General features: G+C 34.8%; 1 protein-coding gene across 2 annotated transcripts in view; it reads right to left on the bottom strand.

Annotated features, from left to right (window-relative positions):
• Window positions 1-5,102: 5,102 nt before the first annotated feature.
• LOC140451477 (UNC93-like protein) overlaps window positions 5,103-13,569 on the bottom strand; it is a 44,921-nt gene continuing 36,454 nt past the window's right edge. For both annotated transcript variants that reach the window (XM_072545299.1, XM_072545300.1), the window contains exons 6-7: window positions 10,595-10,862; window positions 5,103-5,478 (exon numbers count right to left, since the gene is read on the bottom strand). In XM_072545299.1, the coding sequence (XP_072401400.1) occupies window positions 5,195-5,478; window positions 10,595-10,862 (552 nt within the window). In that variant the 3' untranslated portion in view covers window positions 5,103-5,194. The remainder of the gene's footprint in view (window positions 5,479-10,594; window positions 10,863-13,569) is intronic.

Below are 13,569 nucleotides of genomic sequence, written 5' to 3'. Positions count from 1 at the left end.
TGTATTTATCAACCTTTTCTATCGGTACATTTCCCAAATGTTTGTGTGTTGGTATATTTGTTTTCTTTGTTATTATCATGTATTTTATAGGTCTTTTTTATATTCATTTTTAGTCCATATTTTTCACAGAAACTGTTTGTTTTGTTTAACAGTAATTGGAGTTGTTCAGCAGAGCTTGCCATAATCACGGTGTCATCTGCATATCTTATGTTGTTAATAGATCTTCCGTTAATTATTATTCCTTCACTTTAAGATAGTAATGCTTCTTCAAAAATGGCTTCACTGTATACACTAAATAGTAATAGAGACATAATACATCTCTGCCTAACTCCTCTCTTGATTTAAATTTCTGGACTGTGTTCGTTATCTATTACGATTTGTGCTCTTTGATTCCAGTAGAGGTTTGTTATTATTTCCTATGGTTTATGTTTTTTATCTTTAACATTTGGACTAATTTTTCATGTCTTACTTTGTCAAATACTTTTTCAAAATCAACGTAACAAACATGCACATCAACGTTCATATCCATGCATCTTTGAGCTAACACATTAAAAGCAAATAACGCTTCTCTGGTTCCTAGTCCGTTTCTGAACCCAAACTGACTATCATCTATTCCTTCTTCCAGTTTTTTATTTATACGACCATGTATTATTTTCAGGAATAATTTGAGAATGTGACTTATTAGTGATATTGTTCTGTATTCACTGCAATATTTAGCGTTTGTATTTTTAGGGATAGCACAAAATGGGTTAAATGGGTTAAATAAGTCTACTATAATGTCTAAGGTTTCATCATTTATGCATTTTAGGGTTTCTATATGGATTTGGTCTTTACCTACTGCTTTACTATTTTTGCTGTTTTTTAATGCCATTTTAATTTCCTCTTTTAATATCTTTAAAACCATATCCTTTTCTACTTCTATCTCCATCTGTTCTGTTCTATTGTCTGTGAACAGTTCATTGATGTATTCTGTCCATCTCTTTAATTTGTCGTTAGTATTCAACACAATTTTCCCATTTGCATCTTTTAGTATTCCCGGTTTTCTTGTTCTATTGTTGTGAGTTAATTGTTTAATTTTTTTATGTGTGTTAAAACTATCATGTCTTTTCTGTTATTCTTCTATTTCTGGGCATTGTTCTTTTAAACATTGTTCTTTGGCTTTCTTAATTCTGTATTTTATTTGTTTATCCACTTTTTTGTACATCTGATTATCTTTGTTTTTATATTGACGTCTTTCTTCCATTAAATCTTAAATTTCTTTCGTCATCCATTGCTTCTTTTTATATCTGATTGGTATTAGAATTTCTTTTTGACTTTTATCTATTTTTGTCTTTATTAATAACTATTTTTTATCCGTCTCAGTATTTTGTAGAATTTGTTCTTTAACATTCATTAATCCGTTGTTGATTTCATCTGCCAGGCGTTGCCTTTTGTGTGGGTTTCTTAATTTACTTCGATTTTTTGCATTTGTTGTTCTTCGTTTTATTATTTTCATTTTGAGCCCAATTTTGGTCACTACTGGGTTGTGATCTGATCCTATGTCGGCACTTGGATAGGTTTTTGCGGATATAATTGCGTTCCTGTATCTTTGTCTAACTAATACATAGTCTATTTGCTTTCTTACAATACTATCTTCTTGATCTGCTGGTGACTTCCAGGTAAACAGTCTTCTCTTTGGTATTTTGAATAATTTATTAGATATAACAAAGTTATTGTTTTGGCAAAATTCGATAAGCCTGTCACCCCTTTCATTTCCGTTGCCCAGACCATATCCTCCTGTACATTCTTCTACTTTTTTTCCCCAACCTTTGCGTTAAAGTCTCCCATTATAATCTGGTGGTTGTACATAAGGCTAAATACTAAATTTGTCAAAACTTCTCGTCGGATCTTTGTGGAATTTGGTAAATGTTACAATTGTAAATAACAAAAGAGTTTATTAGTGTAACATTTAAAAGGCTGTACAAAACAACCATAGGCCATTTTCTACTACAACGTGCCACATCGTATTGTGCGTATAATTTATCTACGGTATTAACACCACTTTTTGCGCTGTTATATGCTAATACGATTTCCGGTTTTCCAAATTCAGAATCAACGTCATCCTAATGGTGCATAGTGGAATATAATAGAACATTTTTGTTTTTTTTTGTTTGTATGACACTAGTGTTCCTTTTGAATCAAACCCAAATGTACTAGAGCTAATTGCCCGTCCATGATTGTTAAAACAATATGCAGGAATTTCTCTTCTATTTACTTTTATTGTTCCCAAGAGAGTAAACCATTTTCTTTTAGCTTAAAACAAGATCAACGCTGGTGTCCCAATCGTCGGTGATAACATTTCCCTTAGATCCGTAGAGATGTTGGCAGTCCCGTTCCGCCACTGCCTTGGTACTAGTGTCTACATAGTATGGACCACCCACTTGGTTTTTGCCAACGTATACTTCCATGTTACTGGTATAAAATAACTTTGCAACAGACAGTGCAAATATTTTTATGCCGTATCTATTGGGTTTGCTTGGTATGTACTGGCGGAACGAGCACCGTCCTCTAAAAGCCTTCAACTTTTCGTTCAGGATTATGTATTGCGAATGAGAGAAACATTTTTTCTGATTTTTCAAATGGTAATAAGATCTCTTATTGGCGCTAATTTATCCAAACTAACTCTTACCTTAAATTGATATCATCAGTTCGCATATACCTTAGTTAATTTCTGAATCTCGCAATGTTTATTGTCAGTCAGAAAACCTCTATGTCAGTGCCGTTCGTTTTTCACAAGTCTGTTGTATTAATGTGACGTACCTTTCTTACACCTGCAAGACATAAGAGACCTAAAAGGGCACGAATTTCATCTGGGAATATATCTCGATCGCAACAGAACTTCTGTTTTTTTGATTCTATTTTTGTATTGGTCTCATCAACAATTATTTGCAAAATAACAGTATCAAATAGATTGTTCCAGAAATCTAAAATACCGATTCATATATTGCCGTGAAACCGGTTAATATTAGGGTTGCCCAAATGCAAGAACAAGACGAGACGAGACAGTCTTGGTCTTGGTCTTGCGCCAATACACCTGGTCTTGGTCTTGGTCTTGGTATTGCACTCCCGGTCTTGGTATTGGTCTTGCAGCAAGAGTCTTGTAAGTCTTGCAGTTACCCATTAGCTCATTGCTATTTATTAAACGTTACTACCCAGCTATCTACCATGCCCCACGAAAGTCAATTAAACATGGTTAAAACACAAAAAAAAAAACAAATTAATGACATAAACTTGACTGTATTTTAAAGAATATTTTTTGTCTAAAAAGGTATTGATAGACCTCCACCATATATGAAATGGAAATCTTAAAAAAGATTGGTACGTGGCAAAAATCCACATACAGTTATCAAGGGCACATATTCTTTAGGTGATATAAGATAACAAACTATAATCCACTTATTAAAGCAACATAAATGTTATTAACAATCTTAGCTCTACGTTTATATAAAAAACTAACTTGAAAAAATAAAGAATATGTAAGAAAGCAATGATAATCAAAAGAAGTTATTTTAAATTAAGGAGATATCTACTTAATAAATACATTAATTTACCAAAATAAAGTAGTAGGAACATTTTTTTAAGAACCAGAATTTTGATTTTTCAGGAAGAAATATTCGTAATTCTTTTTTGTGAAAAGATATTAGATGCTTCCTTAAACCTGAAGTGTTTCGGTTTTTCAATTTTATTTTAACTTTTCTATGTAGGCACAATTTAAACAAAGCAATTATTTGGGATGCATGAATTATTTCGAAAAACTCATCAAATTTGCTTTTAGGTCTTTTAGATCTATAATTCCAACGCTCACTACTCCGACTAAAACTATTTGAATCTTTGTCCCCCATGTCAAATTGTAAACTTGTCAAATGAAGTTTAATGATGTCGAAAAAGTAGCTATAAATGTCCGTTACTATTCAATACCCTAAGTATTTAATAACAAACCGAGAATTATATATTGTTACATCGTTATTCTAAATATTTCGGTATTTTGTTTACACTGTAAGTGACATTATCTGTTATTAATAAACTTTTGAATATTAGTCGCGCTCTTTCAGCAAATTTGGTTTAACCGAATGATCTCATCGCACACTCAGCAGTTACAATGTCTTAGGTCGATAAGATTTGTTTATCTAGATTCCTCCTAACTAAATTATATTGGGAAAAAAATTGAATTATTAAGTGGGTGTCCGTAATAATAAGTGTTATATTTTTTATTAGCTTAAGTGACATATTTAAAAAATTTCGATACGATATTACTGTCGGCGTAGCAATGCAAGATTATTTTATGATTAAAGGGCGGCTATTCTCAAAATTTGGACAATTAATTTCAGAGCGAAGAAGTCGTATGCTGGAAAAGAATGTACAAAATATTTTATTTTTACATTGTAATTATGACCTCTAAACAGGTGTCAAATTTGTTGTTTTTAATGGATATTTGGATTGATGATTTTGATGTATGTTTATGGTATTGTTTGTAATGCGCATAAGCCCAGTTTTTTAAATTTTTATTACATATAGAGTCTTTAAGCATATACCAGAACTACAATACTCGCTAAAACGGCACTCCGTCCTAACTGCAAGACGCAAGAGTCTCGCAGGCTTAGTCTTGTTCTTGCATAAATCTTGCACGGTCAGTCTTGGTCTTGGTCTTGTTAAAATTAGGAGGTCTTGGTCTTGGTCTTGGTCTTGCGAAAACGCAAGAACAAGACCAAGACTGCAAGACCAAGACCGATTTTGGGCAACACTAGTTAATATATGCAAATGAAATTTCTTGAGTTTTAAGAGGTAGTTATTGGGCATTTTTGACATACGGTTAAGAATTTTATATTCATAAAAAAAATGAAACGCCACTAAGATATTTCAAATTAAAAATCATTTTTTAATTCCTCGTTTAATTTGTAACAAAACATTTTTCTTACTGTTTTTTCATACGGTGCACCGTTTTTATGCAAAAAAATAAAACATCCTAAGGCGTATTTTCAATTTCTTTAATACAGTGTCTGCTATATAAATAAAACTAATATTTTTGTTTTATATTTATAATTTTAAGTTATAAAAAATAAAAAATAAAGCTCCAAAAATTAAAAATACCTATAAAATTAGGCAGTAATACACTTTTTACACGTTTAAAAAAAACTCAAAAACTAAGTATATTCTTTTAATCGGCAACTTCTCTAGATCGTATTTGTGTGTCAATCATCTCAAATTGCTTCTTAGGATCTTCATCCAGATTAAGTTGTCTATTATTTTTACTCTGCGTATATTCAACAGCTGTGTATCCTAAAACTCCAACAACCAGTAGTCCCATGAGGAGATATATTTTAACTCGTACGCACAAAAAAGGACTGTAGATGTATGTTATGACTGAGCCTGTAGACTCCCATAGACGGAAGTTGCTGAAGGCAGCTTCTTCTTCGCCGGGAAATAGAATTCCGCTGTAGGCTGCAAAAATAAATAAAACATTAATGGAAGCATTACAAGTATATTCACAATATAAGGTCAACAGCTTGGGTTGTGGTTAACCTACAAAATTTTTAACCCAAAGTAAAAGCGGTGGTTTAGAGCTTGACCAGGATATCCTAACCTAATTTCGAATTTCGTTTTGTTGACATTGACAGAGTGTAGACAGACACGTAACTTATTAATTAATCAGATATGGATTTATATGATGTACCTAAATACTTTCAGCAGTGACGAGGAAGCTGGCAGACCAAGAATCATTAGGCAAAGAACAAATCATTTTGACGAACTAGACCATGAAGATTTTTTCTGTCGGTTTAGATTCTCAAAGAACACAGTTGAAAATATTTTGGAGCAAATTGAAGATACATCTCTAAAGATAGATCTCCTGAACATTTTTGTGGGTTCCATTTTATAATTTTAATTTTAACTTGGAAGAACAAACAACCACTAATTAGAACAAACTACCACACTAGAACAGAACTTGAAAATGAGAATAATATTTGTATATTGTTTTCGATCTAATGTGATAATATGATGATAATATTTACTGACAATATTCCATAAAAATCTGATTATTGATCATAATTTCCTACCAACATAAGAAAAATAAAACGAAACCTAATGTTAAGTGACCCTAAACCGAATCTGTGAATGTGAAACGGTATCTGTCAATTAAAACTAGGGGTAAAGGTTACTTAACCCCTAGGGTTAACCACTGATTGTGAAACTCATCATCATCACTGGCTCGACAATCCTTTTTGGGTCTTGGCCTGTTCCAGGATTCTTCTCCATTCTGATCTGTTTCGTGCTTTTTTTTCTCCAGTTTTTTATTTTTAAGGTTGTTATATCATTTTCTATTTGTTCTAAGTATCTCAGTTTCGGTCTTCCTCTTGTTCTTTTTCCTACTGGCATCTGTTTGAATATTTTGTTTGGTATTTCACCTTCTTCCATTCTTTCTACATGTCCTATCCAACGCAGCCGTCCTATTTTAATGAATGTTATAATATCCGCATCCTGGTATAATTTGTATAGTTCAGAGTTGTATCGTCTTCGCCATATTCCGTTTTCTTTTGTGCCCTTATATATGTGTCGCAAGATTTTTCTTTCGAAGGTGGCTAACAACGTTTCGTCTCTTTTAGTGAGTGTCCAGGTTTCTGAGCCATATGTGAGTACCGGTCTTATTAGGGTTTTATATATTTGGCATTTTGTCTTTCTTGCGACGTTATCTGATCTTAGGTGTCTAATTAAGCCATGGTAACATTTATTTGCAATAAATATTCGCCTCTTCACTTCCTCCGTAACGTTATTATCAGACGTGACTAGGGATCCCAAGTATATAAAGTTTTTTAATCCCTCTATGTTGTATTCTCCTATTGTTATATTTTGTGGCTGCCTTATTTCTGCGTTTTTACTTACCTGCATATATTTTGTTTTGGTCTGATTGATTTTAAGACCACTATTTTGTGCAGCTCGTTCTATTTGGTTGTATGCCTCTATTATTTCTCTTCTTGATCTTGCGATTATGTCAACATCATCTGCAAATGTTAGTATTTGCACGCTTTTATTAATGATTGTTCCTCGTGTATTGACTGTTGTGTCCCTCAGTATTTTCTCGAGTACGATGTTGAACCAGATGCATGATAGAGCGTCTCCCTGGCGTAGTCCCTTTTTCACATCTATTGTTTCCGTTAATTCATTTTGTATCCGGATTCTACTTTCTACTTTTAGAGATTCTTTTATCAGTTCTATTAGTTTTAGTTTGTTGGAGTTTGTGTAGATTGTGAAACTGGCCGTCCTATATTTCAGGGTTACCGCAAGGTAACTTTACTTTTTGAAACCGGCCGTTAGAAGAAAAATTATAAAGTGCCGGTTGTCCTAAATTAAATTTGTTAATTATGCATGTAACAAAATCCAGAAGTCGAGCTTAGAAACGATTATTTAAAATGGAGAGTTATGAAAAAATTTACTGGTTGTGTGGGTGTGCTATTCTTTACTGTTTTCCGTGTTTACTATTTGAAGATAAGAAATGAGAATGAACAAAATAGGGCGTTAAAGTCTTAGTTTATTTATCCGAAACAATTATACGACATGTACTGTATATATGTCTTATACAGTACTAGTCAAAAGTCCGTTCCCCCCTCGTATCTTTTAAACAATTATTGTTATAATAGTGAAATTTGGATAAAGGTAATAAACAGACGTAGGATTCTCAACTAGTCATAACGGGTGACAAAATAGTGACAGATGACGTTACAGCGCCACTGTGACAGATAATTTTAAATGCGACCTTATGGCAAGTGATACCTCGTTTGAAAGGTATTGAAAATATCTATTCAGTCATAATAATTTTGTTTGAGTTTAAGCTCATTTTGATGAATAAATTAAATAAATACTAAAATTGTAGCTTCTCATTTAATTAATAAATATTTAACAATCGGTTCTTATAGTAAGTGTTTAAAATGTGCTCCATCTACTTCCCGATAGTAGTGCATCCTATTTCAAAACTCTTGCCGTACTCGTTTAAATGTGTCGGGAGAAATTGCCCTACATTCTTCAACAATTCGTTGTTTTAAAATGTTAATATTGTCGGGTGCTGTAGCTTAAACTTTAAATTTTAAGTATCCCCACAGAAAAAAATCCAATGGTGTGAGGTCCGGTAAGCGAGCTGGCCATTCTATCGTACCTCGTCGTCCAATCCATCTACCACGATATTCCTCATCTAGGTAACGTCTTACTGCACCATAATGGTGAGCAAGAGTACCATCTTGTTGAAACTTTATTTCCAAGTTGCCGAATTCATCTGGATTATCCTCTAGAATCTCAAGTATTAACGGTTCAATTGCATTTTGTAACATCTTCAGAAACACTTCACCGGTGTTAAACTAGTATTGAGAAAAACAGGCCCAACTATGTGGTTTCTCAAAATACCTGCCCAAACGTTTATTTTTTTTTTTTGGAAATTGAGTATGTTTCACGAAAGACGTGAGGATTTGTGTCCCTCCAATACCTCACATTGTGTGTGTTAACATTTCCATTGAGATAAAAAGTACTTTCGTCACAAAAACAAATTGTTTTTATATAATCGGGCTGTTGGTTAATTTTATTGGACATACATATTTTCACAGAATTCTAGTCTTCGGTAGGGATCATTATCTGAAAATTGGTGCACAATTTTTATTCATCAAAATGAGCTTACATTCAAATATAAAATTAGTATGGTTGAATAGGTATTTTCAATACTTTTCAAACGAGGGATCACTTGCCATAAGGTCCTATTAAAAATTATCTGTCGCTGTAATGCCATCTGTAACTATTACGTCACTTGTTATGACTAGTTAAGAAGCCTTCTTCTTCCTTTGCCCTATCCGTTTCGGACGTTGGCTATTAACAAGGCTATTTTGACTTTGTTTACGGCACCTTTGAACAGTTCGGTCGATGTTAGTCCGAACCATTGTCGCAGGTTATGCATCCATGAGTGTCGTCTTCTTCCCGGTCCCCTCCTACTGTCGATTCTTCCTTGGACTATTAACTGTAGCAGCCGGTACTTAGTATGCCTCATGACATGTCCGAAGTACTCAAGCTTCCGTTTCTTTACGGTGAATATTATTTCTTTGCTTTTGCCTATTCTCTGCATTACTTCCACGTTAGTGATGTGGTCTGTCCAGGATATCCGAAGAATACGGCGATATATCCACAGCTCAAAGGATTCTAGTTTCTTCAGGGTGGCTTCCGTTGTGGTCCATGCCTCTGCTCCATAGAACAAGACCGGGAAGACATAACACTTGACCAGTCTTAATTTTAGTTCCATTGAGATTTTGCTTGTGAACCACTTTTTCATATTGTTGAACGCGTTTCGCGCTTTTTCAATTCGTGATCTTATTTCTGTTGACTGGTCCCATTTTGTGTTGACTGTGGTTCCAAGGTATGTGTATGTCTCCACTTGTTCTATTTTTCGGTTGTTTAATGTCAATTGCATCGGAGGTTGTTGTGTTCTGCTGATGAGCATGCATTTAGTTTTGGTTGTATTGAGTTCTAAACCATATTCTTGACTTGCTGTGTGTATGCTTTGCATGAGTCTTTGAAGCTCGTTGCAGTCATTTGCGATAATAACTGTGTCGTCAGCATATCTAATATTATTGATTACCTCTCCGTTTACTTTGATACCCTCCGAAACTTCTCCCAGTGCTTCTCTGAAGATTTGTTCAGAGTATATATTGAACAGGAGCGGCGAGAGGACGCATCCCTGTCGTACACCCTTTTTAATATCTATCTTCCCACTGTGTAAGTTGCCCATCTTTATCTCGGCACTTTGGTTCCAATAGAGACTGGTTATTATGCGCAGATCCTTGCCATCAATATGCATCTTCCTGAGCATTTCCATGAGTTTATCATGTTTGACCTTGTCAAACGCCTTGGAGAAGTCGATGAAGCACAAGTGGACGTCCTTGTGCATGTCTCTGCATCTTTGAATTAAAACTTGCAGACTGAAGATCGCCTCTCTTGTGCCCAATGCGCTTCGGAATCCGAACTGTGACTCCGATATATTTGCTTCGCATTTGTTATATATTCTATTGTGTATGATTTTGGTGAAAACTTTGGTAATGTGATTTATCAAGCTTATTAAGCGGTGTTGATTACAGTGTTTTGCACTTGGTGTTTTAGGTATGGCTACAAAGGTCGATCGAAGCCATTCCTCCGGAATCTCCCCTTTGTCGTAAAAGGTGTTAAAAAGGCCTGTCAGAAAATCGAGGAAGTGGTCATCCGTTTCGCATAGGAGTTTTAAGAAGCCTACGTTTGTTTATTACCTCCCTCCAAATTTCACCAAATTTCACCAATATACGTATAACCGTTCAAAAGATACGAGGTGGAGGACGGACTTTTGACTAGCATTGTATATGTTTAATCCTTTGATCCGGAAATCCAATACGTTCTAAAGTTGTAGGGCTAGCAATAAATATAAATAAGACAAAATTAATCGTACAAAGATGAGTCGTTTGTCTGTTTTTTTATGACGAATTATAAATCAAATGTTTGAGTTTAACCAAGCAATACATTAGTTTTATATAGAATTCCATATCTATATTTGAATACTTACAGTTAATTTGTACTAACCACAGGGCATCACAGACTCCCCAAAGACCAGAAACCACAAAATAAATCCAGTTATTGTGGGAACCCGGTCTCCAGCACAGAAGTGTGATTAAAAGGGCTAAGTGTAGAACAAAAGCAAAAGCGATGAGCGGTCTCCTGCCGGTTATTTTCACTATACTTCCTGAGCAGATGGACGCGATTCCGTTGCAGGCTCCAAAGCAAATCATCACGAAGCCGATGTTGCTGATTCCCCAACCGCAGGATACGAATGCCTACAATAATAAAAAGAAACACTTATTATGAAAAATAAGTTCAAATAATAAAATAAAGATAAATTTAAATCACAGCGCAAAATAAATTGAAATGGACAGTACCAAATTATAGCTAAGCGCCCTTACTAATAGAATTCCAAAAATTACGAGAACTTCGTTACCGCCGATTGATCTCACCAGCAAGAATTGTATTGATGTCTATTAATTATAGAGGCTAGAGAACTCTCTTCATCATCATCATCATTGGCTTTTACAACTCTTCGTGAGTTTTTGCCGCGTTTACTATTGCCTTCCATTGATTCCGATCCTGTGCTATTATTTCCCATGGCCTTACTTCCATCTTCTCCAGGTCTTCCCTGACTGCGTTCTAGAGAACTCTCTTGATGTTTTGTAAGTGGCCTATATAAAAGGACGTTTTTATCGTAAAACTTTTTTAGTTATATGTAATGAACTGCTCCTTTTTTACTCATTAGTGTTATGTCTTTTTCTTTTATGTAGGTACTGAAATTCTGATATTTTTTTTATTAGAAAAAGATGTCACATCCACCAAAAGTTCATTAGCGATGGAACAAAATATAAATAACAAAGTTAAACACCTACAGATTGTACAAAATGTTTATGGATCTGAGATAATTCACTATATTGTCACAGGAACAGTTTTGACCTAAAGCCTGTTGTAGAGCGTTTGGGATCTTGTAGCGCTGTCTTTCTTGGTGACATTTACTACAAAGTCAGTATTCGACTATTAATCGGACGTTACACTGATCACATATAGGTGGATTTTTCTTTGTGAAAAGGTAGGAGAGCGTTAATCTGGTATGTCCTAGACTTAAACGCGCAACCGCAATTTGTTCTCGTCTATTGCGCGACGATGGAAGCCACTGAGACAAAATATTTTTGATTTTATTTAGATTGGAATTAGTTTGAGATCACTCATTTCGCCACAAACACAACACATTATTTTTAAAATAAGCTTTGAAGTCACTGGAAACACACTTGTCTATCGGCTCGACAAATCACTCTCGAGCAGTCCTGTCAGCTTCTTCATTTCCTGTTATTCCCACGTGTGAGGGAACCCATAAAAATTGGACGCTTTTTCCATGTTCTTGAGTTTGGGAAAGCTGGTATTTTAGCAACTTTTCAAAAGGATGTTTCGGAAAAATGTGTTTTAATGAGTTTAGAGAGGGAATCTGTTATGATCAGGGCTTGTATGATCAGTGAGTGTAAGCCCGTTAAGAAGTTTCTCAGCACGGTATGTGGCATATTCAGATAAAAGATGCTGTAGCATAGGGAGACGATGAAAAAATCCATCAATGTTCCATTGAAGTATCGAGTTGAATGTTGTTAACAGATTCGGAGTTAGATGATACTGAACAATTGTCTACAGAATTGATAGCTGCTTTGTAAAAGATGGAGTAAACCAGCCATATCAGTTGTAAATTCTTTAACGACGCTAATAGTGTCGGGGGAGCCTTGGACATTATCAATCAGTAAGGACAATTGGTGGTAATTTAAAATGAATGGTGGGGTACGATTATCAATGAAATTTTCAAGAGTTTCCCGTGTAGATGGGACTTTAGCTGAGCGCGGTTTTTTTGGTTTAGAGGGTTTGGGTTTTGCAAACAGATTTTCTGATGAAATTGCTGAGTCTGAAGGAGGCGTGTCGATCTCACCAATACTGCGTTTTATGAAAGATCTTGCGTTTTCGCAATTGCTATTATAGTTTTCACTTAGATGCTGTGGCTTTATTACATTTGGAAGTGCTGGAGCAGACTCATTGGTAGTGACAGAAGTCGAGCTTGAAGTTTTATTTGTAAGATTGGTTAAAACGGTTATTTCAGAAGAGTGTGGTGATGTATCAGTTTTATTAGAATTTTCTGCAGTTGCATCTAATGAAAAAGGAGCTGATAGATTGGAGGATATTGCTTTCGAAGTTTGTGAAGCCGGTATTGCCGCTGAATGAGGTTGATTGAAAGTGTTGCTATGAGTAGGAGTATTAGTAATTTCTTTGTCATGGAGATTTGTAGGTGTAGGTAATATGCTCGGATTTGATAATGGATAACTTGATGACTGCTGGGTATTTGGTACCTTGTGTACTATACTTGTTGAAGCTGTTTGATTTGGTACTTCATTGTTTGACTCAATATGAGTTGATTCCGTTACTGAACTGTTATTGCATTGGGATGATATGTGTCCTGTATTTTTGCAAATAAAGCAGGTGAGTGTATCTTGTCACAAATATATACGGTAAGGTGTTTGGTCAAAATTTATGAGAATAGAATCTGGAATTAGTGATGTTATAGGGCTTATATAAACTTGCCTTCGAAAGCACAATATGTGACTATATTCGGGAAGAGTCGAGCTAATTTTCAAAAATGTTATTGGGGAAATACGCTTTAAACCGATATTCTGTAATTCTTCAATTAATACTTGATGAGGAATTGACGGGCAGACTCCAGACAAGACTAGTCTTTCTGCTGGAGAGACAAGTCTTCGTGCTATTGCTACTTCGTCGAGTACTTCTATAGAGTCATGTTGTGTCATGAAGTTATCTACTACGGTTTTGTTTGCCAAATACATGCAGATTCTATTATGAGATAATCTAGATGAAAAAATAATATTTTTTGGGTTGATGATTGTGCCCAAAGGAATGAGATAATCCTGTAGTTTGGCATTATCGATACAACTAAATACAATTGCTTGGATC

This window comes from Diabrotica undecimpunctata, chromosome 9, assembly GCF_040954645.1.
Source record: "Diabrotica undecimpunctata isolate CICGRU chromosome 9, icDiaUnde3, whole genome shotgun sequence".
In the NCBI taxonomy this organism is placed as follows: domain Eukaryota; kingdom Metazoa; phylum Arthropoda; class Insecta; order Coleoptera; family Chrysomelidae; genus Diabrotica; species Diabrotica undecimpunctata.
Note: the sequence above shows the minus strand (reverse complement) of the source record. Positions and strands in the feature narration are given on the sequence as shown.